Source organism: Brachyhypopomus gauderio, chromosome 8, assembly GCF_052324685.1.
Source record: "Brachyhypopomus gauderio isolate BG-103 chromosome 8, BGAUD_0.2, whole genome shotgun sequence".
NCBI lineage: Eukaryota > Metazoa > Chordata > Actinopteri > Gymnotiformes > Hypopomidae > Brachyhypopomus > Brachyhypopomus gauderio.
Genome location: NC_135218.1, coordinates 13,552,246 through 13,565,352, shown reverse-complemented (window position 1 = coordinate 13,565,352; position 13,107 = coordinate 13,552,246). Strand labels below are relative to the sequence as shown.

At 41.0% G+C, this 13,107-nt stretch overlaps 1 protein-coding gene across 4 annotated transcripts in view; it reads right to left on the bottom strand.

The window, feature by feature from the left end:
• gabrg3 (gamma-aminobutyric acid type A receptor subunit gamma3) overlaps nucleotides 1-13,107 on the bottom strand; it is an 80,013-nt gene that overhangs the window by 28,244 nt on the left and 38,662 nt on the right. For all 4 annotated transcript variants that reach the window (XM_077014711.1, XM_077014714.1, XM_077014712.1 and 1 more), the window contains one exon: nucleotides 3,890-4,110. In XM_077014711.1, the coding sequence (XP_076870826.1) occupies nucleotides 3,890-4,110 (221 nt within the window). The remainder of the gene's footprint in view (nucleotides 1-3,889; nucleotides 4,111-13,107) is intronic.

The following is a 13,107-nucleotide window of genomic DNA, read 5'->3' as shown; positions in this document are numbered from 1 at the left end:
TTGACCTCTCCAGTTGTCGCCAGTAGCTCGTTGTGTTCTGAGAGGCACAATAAGACAGCTATGAATGAGTCATTTGCTTTGTGTGTGGTGGAGAAGTGGAGGGGAAAGGCAGTGTAGCATACGTAGTGAAGGAGCTCTGCTGACAATTCTGTTCATCTTCATCATCCTCCAGTAACATTGTTACCTGAGCAAGGTAACACCTCTCACACGCATAACTGTGCGTTTCACAGCCATGTAAGAATGAGCCCTGAGCTTGAAAAGGTCGGACACATGCCAAGCTAATCCATCTGAAAGTTTGCAAATGACATTTTATGTTTCATGTTAAAATATGACTGTAGTCACATTTCCAAAAGCTCACTTTAACCCCAAATAGCAAAATGTTTTTTTTATATTAAACTATCAAAATGTCCCTGGACATAAAATCTTTTCATGTGGTTTAAAAGCTAATATTCAAAACAGTAAAAAAAATGCTTGCAGCTGTGTTTAAGAAACTAGAAGGAAGGAAATTGGCTGCAAATAGTTAAATGGAGAGAACATGATACATTGTAAAGATAGAGAGTAGTAATTATTGTGATATCAATGTTCTTTTCACTTGAGTACTGTTACTGCAGTTCTGAATTGTATTGCATTTGCTTCTAGTAGAGGCAGAAGCAGAAACATACGATGGTTGATATACCAAAACAAAACACGCAGTCCCTATGTCCTATTCTAACCTCTGCATGACTGAGGAGACCTGAAGCACCAAAGTTAATCCAGTCACACATAATTGGAGCAGCTTGTTTCTTGTGCATCCAGTCCATCAAGACTAAGTTGCATCCACGTCAAGTGGATGTCAACCCTAACCTTTTACTGCTTAGTTGATGATTTTCATCAGAGATTGACAAGTTTATATGAGATGTCACTAACAGAACAGTAGCAGTGTCGTATAAGTCTTAAACTGCTCTATATTGCAATAGGTCAATATGTCATAATATAGTAATATTTTCAGATTTTCTTGTTTTACTCATTTGCACATTTTCAGGATAAGCTTCATCTTCGGCCTTTTTCACCAGCATGGTGGATGCTTACAATGTATTCCAAACTGTTTTTTATATTATTTATATAGCTGTTTATATTTTAGCCCAAGTTTGAATGGCATTTTAGTTGTCTGTGGCACATGGTTCAGTTGATAATTGCAGGTATATAAGAATGTGTAAAAAAGAAGCTACTCTGATAAATAGAACCATGACAGTAAATAAATGGCTTGACACCACTTATTAGGTGCTATGGAGGGGTGTGGTGAATCAAATTAACCTTATTCTTGAGCTTAGACCTGGACACAGGGCTCTTCCTTCTCTGCTTGAAAGTTCCCAGTGTACAAAATGCCACTGCTGTTTACTCTTTACCGGCACACAAATGACTCCAATTAATATGGAGTGTGACATTTTATCGTCCAAACCCTCTCCCCCTTTCCTTTTCCATAATAACCAAATATCACTGTCCTAAATCTGCCGTGGCCATGAATATTGATAATCAATGGGTCTCCATATTGGACTATCTCATCTGTCATTGTTCCAGATTGTCCTTGCTCATGGCACTCGCCTCCTAGCGACCACATTGCTTGTCCTGTTGCCAAGGAAATGCTTCACAGAATGTGGATGATGGAGTCTTTCTGCTGGCCTGTGAAATCTCTCCTTGCCCAGAAACGGAGACACTGCATCACTTGCTCCACAAGTGTCTTACCTGAACACTTCCCAGGTCTATTCTGTGAGACATGAATTAAACAGGCAGCAATTATCCCAAAATACTTTCGGCACCTGCAGCACCCAGTTTGAAATGCGATTGTCTTCTTCCTTCTTTCTTTTTTTTAATTTTATTTCAAACTGCTTTGATGGTGAGGTTTGAACAAAGACCTCTATCAGAGACTTGTCATGCCAATTTGGGCCATGCATGTGTGGTAGTGGGTTTGAGGCCAACCTGGTGGCATGGATGATGGGTTCCATTTTGTGTGGAAGTGTTTAGGCTCAAGGGAGCTTTGCACTTTCCTTAAACAGTATTTTATTTAGACTTTATTTTTATGCTTTCTCCCAAGGCATCAACAAGAGGTGAAGGTAGAACACGTCTGCTCTACTGTCAGTGACTGATTATTCTTAGACAACAGCTGGGTGCACCACTCTGGGGCACGTGTCCTAGAGTCATCATTATTGAACCTAAATGAACAACACCATAGACGTTCATTCTGCAGTGGTGATTCCACTGTGTAGCCTGCTTGAAACTCTTTTAGAAACTATAATGTCATTACTGTGCTAAGGTGAAGTCTTTGTCTTACAGGGCGATGGGTTTCTGATGGGGGTCATGAGAGGGACATGGCAGGTGAGTGCAGTGTTTGACTGGGTTCTCCTACTCTTATAACTAGGGCAGAGCTGGGTTCAGAGAATATCTACTCATCAGAGACCAGCTCTTTGCATGCTGTGACCTGTATTTGCAAAAATAGAGCAACAGTGAGTTCAGTTTTACACACACATCAGAAGCAGTGTTCACCTCAACAGACGCAATGTATATATACACAAAACGACTTCTTGTCATATCTAAACCGGCATTCTGCACTTGATGTATCAGACCATGTTTTAATGTGTGAATAAGGGAAAGTGTTTCTCTCTCTCTCTCTCTCTCTCTCTCTCTCTCTCTCTCTCTCTTTCTCTTGCTGAATGAATGTGGTGCTTGCTACGTTTTGCTGTGTGGCTTGCATGAAGGAGGACTATCCTCAACGTTCAGACCACAAGAAGGATGTGGTTGTTTAGTGCCAGTGGGGACATGCAGGCCACCTCCCTGTTGTTTCATTTGACTGTGTGCCCCAGGACAGACGAGCCTTCTGGTGTGCTGGCAGAAGGCTCACCAGCCTTCATTATGTGTATATTTATTTATTTACACTTATTTATGAGCAGAGGAATCAGGGAATATTTAAACTTGGATCACATCTGCTCTCATTAAGAAAATCTACTAGTGTTTTATTCTATCACTGCATGGTTAATACATTTTTACTAGGAGAATAGCAACCCCCCCTCCACCTTTCACATTATAAACATGGCATATACTGTACATTAAGTACAAGTGGTTTCTATAACAAACCTACATTTACATTTTGCTGTATACTTCACATACTTAAGGGTTTATGAATGTTGTGCTCAGTCCAGTGTTTTGGAGTTACTTATGGCTGATACACAGCTGGGTCCCAGAACGACTGCATGTCAAGCAGATCTATTCAAATCTGCATTTGCTCTGGGTTCTGGACTCTGGACAGACCTCCAGTCTCCTCTGGATAGACCTGCACAGGCCCTAATGGATGGCTCTGTCATAGACTAAGGCTGTTCTCAACTGGAGCAGCAGTTTCTCATCATCTCAGCCCCCAAGGTTCACACCAGGCCACAGCCAGTCTGGGAGCAGAGCTCTAAATACGGAGACATCACTGATGTTTAAAAGCAAAAGGGATCCTGCAAAGACGATGGCAGTTATTTGTTCTAAAAAGCACAGTCCCAGAGAATAGTGGCTCTCACATAATCGAAGCTACTTCAGATTCATCAAATATTTGAAAAGCCAGGTGGCTTATTATAGACTTTCATCTACAATAGTGGCATAACTGTTAATGCTAGTGTCAGTGTCTCTACACAGGTTCATAGACATTGTAGCCTTGGGTTATTGTAGATTTGAACATTTAGGTTTATCTTTACAGCTGATATTTTGCATAGCTCTTCGTATTAAGAAAAATAAAATTGACTGATATTTGAATTTGGCAGCCATTGAGGTAATCTTTAAATGTACATTATTGCATATTATCTGTGTAGTAACATTACAGGTGATTTCTGAGACTTTCTAAACTCTGACTAGTTTAACAACAAAAAGACTGTCTTACCTCAGAGTATAAAGTATTTTCCCATCATTCCATATTCTGAGAAGTTGGTTTGGTGTAGTAATCCAATGTGAATCTGCATTCTTGGAGTTCCTGAAGATTGTGTCCGGTACCCAAATAAGTCCAACCATATTACTGTTTAAAGTTAAAATTTTCATTGTGCTGTTATATCTTAGTCGGCTGTCTGTCCATGTCTGGGCAAAGATGATGTCAATCTGATACTCCTGTAAAACAAGGAATAGGAGAAAGAGGAAGTTATAATTAAGAACACTCTTCTCTCTTGCTCTTGCTTGTCTTTGCCTCTTTTTCCATTAGTTCTGGCTCGCACCCTCTTGGAGCTCAAAGCTCTCAGCTCAGAAAATCAACATGTTTTTTTCTTATTACTTCAGGCATCATTCAGCATTCAGTCATAGTACCTTGCCAAACACACAAACCCAGTTTACAATTGGCTTAGAGCTGCTTTAATGAGCCCTCTGCAGGCAAGTGGTGCAAGACTGTGAAAAGTGACTGGACAAAGGGACACGGACAGATTGCCTTTTCCTCCTCTGCCGTTCCACTGTTTGTACTTTCCAGACTCATTTTGCCTATTTCGCAGCACTAGAGGTGTATGTCTGCCAAAACACTTACTAAATGTACTGTTAGGGAGAGAGAGGTGAGGGTTTTCACGCGATGTCCACCAGGTTTGCGAGGCAACTCCTGGAATCCTGAGTGCAGCTAAATAATGCATGGGGCTCGAGTCCTAGTCTTCAGTTTGGCTGGGCATGTGTGAAGAAGAACACACGCCATCTGTTACTTCTCTCTTTCCTATAGATTATGGCTGGCTTGTGTGGCACGAAGGGCTTGCAGGAGGCTTCTTTTCTGTATTTCTGAAGGGCTGAACTATTTTACTTTAATGATGAATAACATGGTTTTAAGCAGCAGCTAAAAGAAACAAACTGAGGACAAGATTTGCTGGAGGCTGAATAACTGTTAAATAAATGTGACCAGGATTTTAAGAACATACCTTGTGTTATTGTCACACATCTGACTGAAGTACAGAAGTGGGGACAACAGGGTAATTTATATGTGATGCGTAAAAGAATTAACATGTGGAAAAAGCCCACAGTTATGCAAGGGCAAATCAACGTCTATATGTACTAGCCATTTGCATGAGCTCTAGTTCACATCTTCACAAAGTTATTAGAGACTCAGACTGCTACATGCTCTTTAATTGCAAAAGTCTGCATGTTGAAGTTTGACACAGGAAGTTTTATGCTTTGTGTCATGCTGGAGTGAGAGAATCACTGCATGTGAAATGATGCATAAATAGCCTGGGAGGAATTTCCATTTCAAACATAGTGATGATCATAAACTTGTAATGGAAATGGTTCAGTCAAAACGCCGCCTGCATGTTTGTGTGTGTGAAACGGGTTTTGTGGACTGATGTGAGGTATAAGAACTAATAGCCTCATTATCTTTCATAGCTTTGAAGCAGCCTCTCTAATATACTCTCACTGTTTGAATCAGCTGGCCTTTAAGTGCACGGACCCACTCTAAAAATCTCCCGCTAGGCTTCCCATGGATCTGACACAAGTCCTTATGACCCCTGCTAACTTGCTGAGTGGACCCTGAGCTAGAAAAACGTGACCATCTGTACCATTTATAATGTCTGCCCCTTTCACATATTGCAATTTATTCTATGACCTTAACAGAGAACATTTTTTTCCCTTCAAAACTGATAGATTGTCATTTCAATGGAAATAAAATCTTTCCATGGTCAGAAGCAATTGTTTGAAAGTAAAAATGACAGTACAGTTACTTAGCTAGTTCTCCTGCTCTTCCAAAGCACCCTTTAATTCTATCAAGACTGGTTCATAATTAATGGTAGGTGAGTGTCATATACGTGCCCCATTTTCTAATGCCACTGACAGTCGTTTGACCTTTTGTGCTCGGTCTTACAACGGTGGGTGCCCACATTTTTTATAATGGTCTCAATTAGTACAAGTCACTAGCGAGGGGCACTATTAGGCCATCACCGCGACCTTTTGTGCTGGTGTCCAGGGGGGGTTTCAGAGAAACGGAACCTTACCTAAGGCCTCATCACCATGCAAAAGAAATGTATCCAATGACAAAAACAAGAATATCCATCACTGGGTGCACTATTATATCTGGGGGGAAACTAAACTAAACAATAAAGGGCAGATGGTAATAATGTTGGTAAACGGCAAGCTATGAAAAAAAAAACACCCATGGTTCCATCCATTAGTGCAAACTACAGCCATAAACCAGAGTCAAGCACAAACTCTATGGTCAGCACAAGAATTCTGGGTGCACACTTCAAAAGGCATCATAGCACAAAGATCAATGTTAAATGGTAGAGCACATATCGCACTGAAAACTCTCCCTCTCGTTTACAACAGCTCTTAACACTACAGTGCTTTTGGGAAACGTTTGCTTGTTTTTGGAGGGCTCTTGTTTTTGAGCCTGCATACATTTATTTGCTGAACTTACAAGAAATAATGCAAACATATTGATCTGTGTGATGGTGAACAAATTTAAATAAAAATGTCTGATGCTATAGCAAGACAGACCACCATGCCTTCCTGCCTTTTTAATTTATGAAGTTATTGAAACAAACTTGTCCAGCAGGCTTTGTTTTTCCCTGCTAGGATTGTCTGAGTTTGCAATATTAAGCATATTATCTGGTGAATACATATACAGTACAAATCCCCCAACCCCCACGGTATGGGCATTCTGGAGATGCCTGTGTTCTGAATAATAAATGAAAAAAACAGTAGGTGTCTGCTCCCTTTGGGAGCCTGGTAGGCAAATATAATGTCATCCAGCACCGTTCAGTGTGATCACATTCGGGGAAGTTTCCGACTCTGCTCTGACAATAAGCGTGTTTAAAATAAACAACTGGCTTCACCTCCAGTCACACCCCTGTTGCTTGTGCCTTGATGAGGCATAATTTTTTGTGCAAATTATCTTTCAATTGTGCCACATGCCTCATATTGCTTGGAGGATTATTTGAAGCATATGTTTTCATTTTCATAGTGATTCTGATTTAATCAAAATTATTATATGACATGTTGGAGTGATGTCACAAAGTATGCAGAAAGGTACGTAGTTTGTATTTTTAGTTTGTAACTCATACATTCACATGGTGGAATGGTACATAAGTGATTGGTTATAAGTCATTAGTTATACAAACTGATGCACAAAGATCATGAATGTCTACAACTTTATATGTAACGTTGTTTTACGTCTCGATTTTTAAAGCACGCTTTAGCATTTTACGTTTAATGATAAACAGTGTTGCGAATAACGCCGTTAAAAATAACGGCGTTAGGTAACGGCGTCATTTTGTCAGTAACGGGATAATATAATTAGTTACTTTTCCTGTTGTTACAACGCCGTTGACGTTACTGGTCATTAAAAGCGGTGCGTTACTATATATTGATATACTAACAGTAATGCGAGCGGACCACTGCCCAGGCTAGTGAGGAGTAACAGATCCCGATAGGTCACAGTTCTCGGTGTAACACCTGTTTAACTTAACAAGTCAGTAAGCGATTGGCTAAGGCAGCGTTATGCTAGCCAATCAGAGCCAGTGTTTTTACACGCGCGCCGAAGCACGCGAGTGACACGACACAAACGGAGAAGAGGCCGAAATGGCTTCAGGTGCAAGCCGAAGAAAATTGAACATTTTCAAGGCGATATAAACATTATTTAAGAAAAAACATGAAGTTCCTGAATGTCTACCAGACTGGGTATTTGATTTATTTAATTAAGAATAGAGGTTTTATTGTTAAGTTTACTTCTGTTGTAAACAAACCAGTTGTCTCAGGTTGAGAGAATTTAATTTAATTTCATAGATGTAAATGCACTTTATATAGTGTAACTGTTTACTTTTGCTTTTTTTTTCTTCTTTTCAAAGATTTGGGATTTTAAAGGATTTTATCCTGCACTGGTCTGTGGATGTGCAATAAATATCAAAAGTTAAACAACTTTCTGATCAACTCATTTCAACTGACTGTGAAAAATGCTTAAAAAAAAAAACACAATTAATTGGCATATAGCCTAACCTTTTTTTAACTGTAACGCAAATAGTTACTTTCCCTGGTAACGAGTTACTTTTATTATAGAGTAATTCAGTTACTAACTCAGTTACTTTTTTGAACAAGTAGTGAGTAACTATAACGAATTACTTTTTTAAAGTAACGTTCCCAACACTAATGATAAATAGAACACGACTCTCATGCAATCCTTGTCTACATAAAATCAAATGAAACCTATAAATTTTTTACAGCAAAAAATGTTTTGAGATTAAAATTTTTTTTAATCTAGATTTTAATTCATCGAGGACTAAGGGAAATCATTCCACCCGAATGGCCCAGCCCGGACTCCGTCCTGCAAGGAATCATCTTCAGCACCAGTTGCTGTCATGCTGGAAAATGACCTGCATACAGATGAGTGAATTGCCCCGTGCGGCCTCTACTACTCCCTTAGCTGCAGAAATCAGCGTGAGTGAGCTAATGCCAGCACGTCTGACAGAGACATCACACCGTTCACCACAGACACACCCGGGCCGACTCGGCTGTCCCGCGCCAGCGTGAGCTTTTGATTTGCATGCGGGAGCCACGCAGACAGAGATTCATTTGACCCCTCTCTTGCCTTAGCCCTAATTAAATTCCCCGTGCCATTTATCATTTTGAGGGAGTGGAATAAGAGAGGAATGAAGGCCATTTGAATAAGGAACAGGGCAGATGAGGCTGGTGTTCAGCTGTTTGGTGACTGGAGCACTGAGGGACATCTCTGGTGACTGTTTTGTATGCAACCAAGCAAATTACCTTTGTGCTAACTGTTCGGCACAATGTAAAAAACCCTTTTCCATCCGGCCAAACAAAATAAGCTTTTCTCTGGGTTTGCAGTGCAAATAGCTCTGGGTCTTCTTTCACTCTGCGCCTCTGTAAACATGCAGCTTGACTAAATGTATTTACTCTAGTGCTGTCAATTCCAGGTGCCACGATTAAAAGTCCTCACCAGGATTTTGCTCAAGCTTGCTAGATTTTCTAATTAGCAATCCAGGTAAAATTAGTGGAATCAACACAATCCAGGAAGCCTGAGCACAATCCTGGTGAGGACTTTTAATCGCGGCACCTGGAATTGACAGCACTAATTTACTCCCTTCAACACTCTGACCAGTCCATAGAGGGCGTTTTAACGAGGCATTAAATGTTTTAAGCAGTAACAAAAAATTTACATTTTGAGTTGTGACAGCTACATGTTAGCCTGACAGAGGCAAAAAGTAAATGGACCAGTATAAAATTTTTAAGACATTTTTTTTCTCCAGTAATGCCTAATGGAGAACAGCTAGGCATTCTTAGCAGTCACAAGTAAACAGAACCCATCAGTCAGGAGGTAAGATCTTGAGCTGAAGGTGTGTGCTGCTGTTCGCCTGAGAACACCTCACAGGCAGCTAACAACCTTATTTATATCACAGCAATGCAGCAAAGAAGTCATTTGAGGCCACTGAACAAAACAACACCCCAAACTGGGGAGAAGCAAGCAATTCCTCACAGCAAAAGATTAATTGGCAATGGCCCACGGCAACAAATATGGAGTCCCAGCAAAAAAAAAAAATAATGGTTTGTGCCAACATCCTCCATATGTCTTGCATTCTTGCTACACTACACAGAGGTTTAACATCAGTAACCCCGCACTCTGTCTACCCTACAACAGCCCATCCAGGAAATGGAAAATGGAGCAAATGTTCTAGAGGTTATGTCATATTTAACCTGTTTCTGCTTCTTTTGTTGGTTGTTTTCTATTTTGTGCAACAAGAAGCCCTGGTTATCTCTGTCCTTAGCACTCTCGTGTGGAACACTACAGCCTGCATTCTTCCTCCACCAGCTGTCCTCAAGTCCTGGTGCAATATAACATTACTTAAATCATCAGCACATCTTTCATAATCATTCATTTTCAAACCTGATTCATAATCAGGTTGTGCAGCTGCCCAGACCAAGGACATGCAAAGAGAACGCAGAGTAATTCAGTCATCTGCTTCAGGTGGTCCACAAGCAGATCTAGCAGGCACACGCGTTGCTATTGATTTGCTCATTAATGGGAATTTTGCAGATTCTGTGAAAACATGAGTCGGTTTTCAACAGCTCATTCTGGTATAGTCAAACTTTATTAGGAAAGCTCTATTCTCTGTTTTTTTTTATGAGCTATGGTTTTAATAAAATAGTGTATTTCCTTGAAATGTTCATAGCATTATTGTATGCCCAATGATAAACGTTGCTTACTATGCATACCACAATATAAAAGCCTTTATGTATAACATATTGTGGGTGCAATCATCTAGATTATAATTATTTATTCTTGCTGTGTTTAGGAGAAATTTGTTTTTAACCTTTGGTGTGTTAATTAACAGAGCACCCCCTCCTGTATACTCGAGTTTTCTGTCCTCATTTTAACTGATAATTAGGGTAGTCTATATGTCCTGACCTAAAAATATTGGCCTGAATATTGGACATGAATATTGGATTCTTTGCCCTGTATCACCTCATCTAAATCTCATTACCGATGGCCTCATGGATATTTTGCATTTGAAAACAAGCCATCTTTTCTCTCCTCATCACATACCATAAGTGAGCTGCAGCCACTGTGGGAGGGGCTCACACAGAGGGGGTGGATTATATAAGAGGTGATGTCACAATGGGACAATGGGACAATGGGAATTCCCCACTGGTGAAGGTGTGCTCATTCTGGCTCCTTCAAAGTGCTGACGGTGCTCTTTGCCATGAAGCTCATTCTTCTACCTCTGTCCCCATCTCCCTTACTCCTCCCCCCTTCCTTTTCTACCCTTGTCTGCCTTTTTTATTTTGCAGTCTTTCTCTCCTGCTCTAGCTCATATGCATGAGCACGCACGTGCACATCCATGCGTGAAACCTTTGGTGTCTGTCTCTTATGTGTTCCGAGTGGGGAATCACCTCTGTCCCCCTGTCATCCCTCTCAGAACAGAATCTCCCAACCCTCTTACCAGGCACCTCAAGTGAGCTCCTTCATTTCATACCCTCTTAAGAAAGACCAGAACAGGAGCTAGAAAATGGCAGTGCTCTCCAGAAGGTCCCTGTCCAAGAGATGTACTGTGAAAGGGGCAATGTTTCTTCTCCCAGCATCTGTGACATGCCAGTACAGCAATGTACCGAGAGGAACACTAAATGCTGATGGAGTTTGCATATAGTGTACAACAGCACAGTCTCAGCTCCTGGTCCCACAGAGACATAGAAAAAGATTTCCTGGCAAATGTGTTTTCTCCTGCTTCTTAGTTGCAAGGTCAATTCATGGATGGGAATAATTCTGGCTAAACTCGGGCAGTTAACATGTGAAGCCAGAGGCTAAGTTAAGACCTCTTTCTGCAGCACCTTTATTAAGGTGGTCACCCAGCCATGCAGTTCACACAGTGGATCACGCTGCTGCTCACTCCTTTAATGTCAGTGTGTGTGAGTGGAGTGAAAGAAAATGTCGCTCCTCGCTCAAAGTGTTCTGTAATCACACAGCTCCACCTTCTTCCTCAGTGTACTGTAATCACACAACTCCACCTTCTCCCTCGGTGTACCGTAATCACACAGCTCCACCTCCACCTTCTCCCTCAGTGTTCTGTAATCACACAGCTCCACCTTCTCCCTTAGTGTACTGTAATCACACACCTCCACCTCCTCCCTCAGTGTACTGTAATCACACAGCTCCACCTTCTCCCTCAGTGTTCTGTAATCACACAGCTCCACCTTCTCCCTCAGTGTTCTGTAATCACACACCTCCACCTTCTCCCTCAGTGTTCTGTAATCACACAGCTCCACCTTCTCCCTTAGTGTACTGTAATCACACAGCTCCACCTCCTCCCTCAGTGTTCTGTAATCACACACCTCCACCTCCTCCCTCAGTGTTCTGTAATCACACAGCTCCACCTTCTCCCTCAGTGTTCCGTAATCACACTGCTCCACCTCCTCCCTCAGTGTTCTGTAATCACACACCTCCACCTTCTCCCTCAGTGTTCTGTAATCACACTGCTCCACCTTCTCCCTCAGTGTTCTGTAATCACACACCTCCACCTTCTCCCTCAGTGTTCTGTAATCACACTGCTCCACCTTCTCCCTCAGTGTTCTGTAATCACACACCTCCATCTTCTCCCTCAGTGTTCTCTAATCACACACCTCCACCTTCTCCCTCAGTGTTCTCTAATCACACAGCTCCACCTTTACCTTCTCCCTCAGTGTTCTGTAATCACACACATCCACCTTCACCATCTCCCTCAGTGTTCTGTAATCACACAGCTCCACCTGCACCATCTCTCAACACTGCCTCCTCTCCAGCTCCACTCCATTGTCTATTTCTCCACTCAAGACAGAAAAAAAATATTCTGGTCTTAATATGTATTAAAATTAGTTCTTAGATTAGCAAAAATGAGACAATCGACATCATAAAGTAAGAAAGGGGGGAAAGAAAGGTGTCTGGTCAAATTGAACTTTAGGAAAAGCTGCAGCTGGCTACAAACTTTTAATCTAAAAGTAGGTGTACCTGTGTACATTTTTATAAAGTAGGTGTACCTGTGTATATTTATTTATAAATACCTTCTGTAATAAATTTTCATCTCTCATTATAATCTGTAATAGACTGCCTATCTGTATTATCTCCATTCCCAGCAGAAGACCTTGGAGGGTCTCCTTTTATACGCCCTTTAAAAGCTCTAAGAAATACACTAATGTAGTGAGCAAAAGGACACAAATGAAAGTGGCTCACCTTCTGCCTTACAGCATTCCTCCACAGGAAATTAAATAGGAGAGTGCAGAATATACAGCGCGTGCAGCTTTTGACAAATTTATGAAATTATTCTTTACTGCCCTACTCTGTCCAGTAATGCACTTAAAAATTAAAAATATAAAAACAGTAAATTGTTGATTAATCACTCTACTGTTTACTATTTGGTTTGCTGAACTTGACGACAATAGCAGGTTAATGAGCATCTCATGCTTGTTTACCAAATAAGGTTGCATACTGCTACTAATAATAATGATAAGTAGCTATTGTTAACCGTGTGGTAGGTGGTCATATCTTTGTTTCTCAGACTCGATCCTGGGAGTGCAGCGTTATATATAGACAGGTTGTTGAAGTTAATATGATGGTCTGAACTGATGGGGATGAAATTTATTTATTTCACTTTCCTTTCCAGCCAT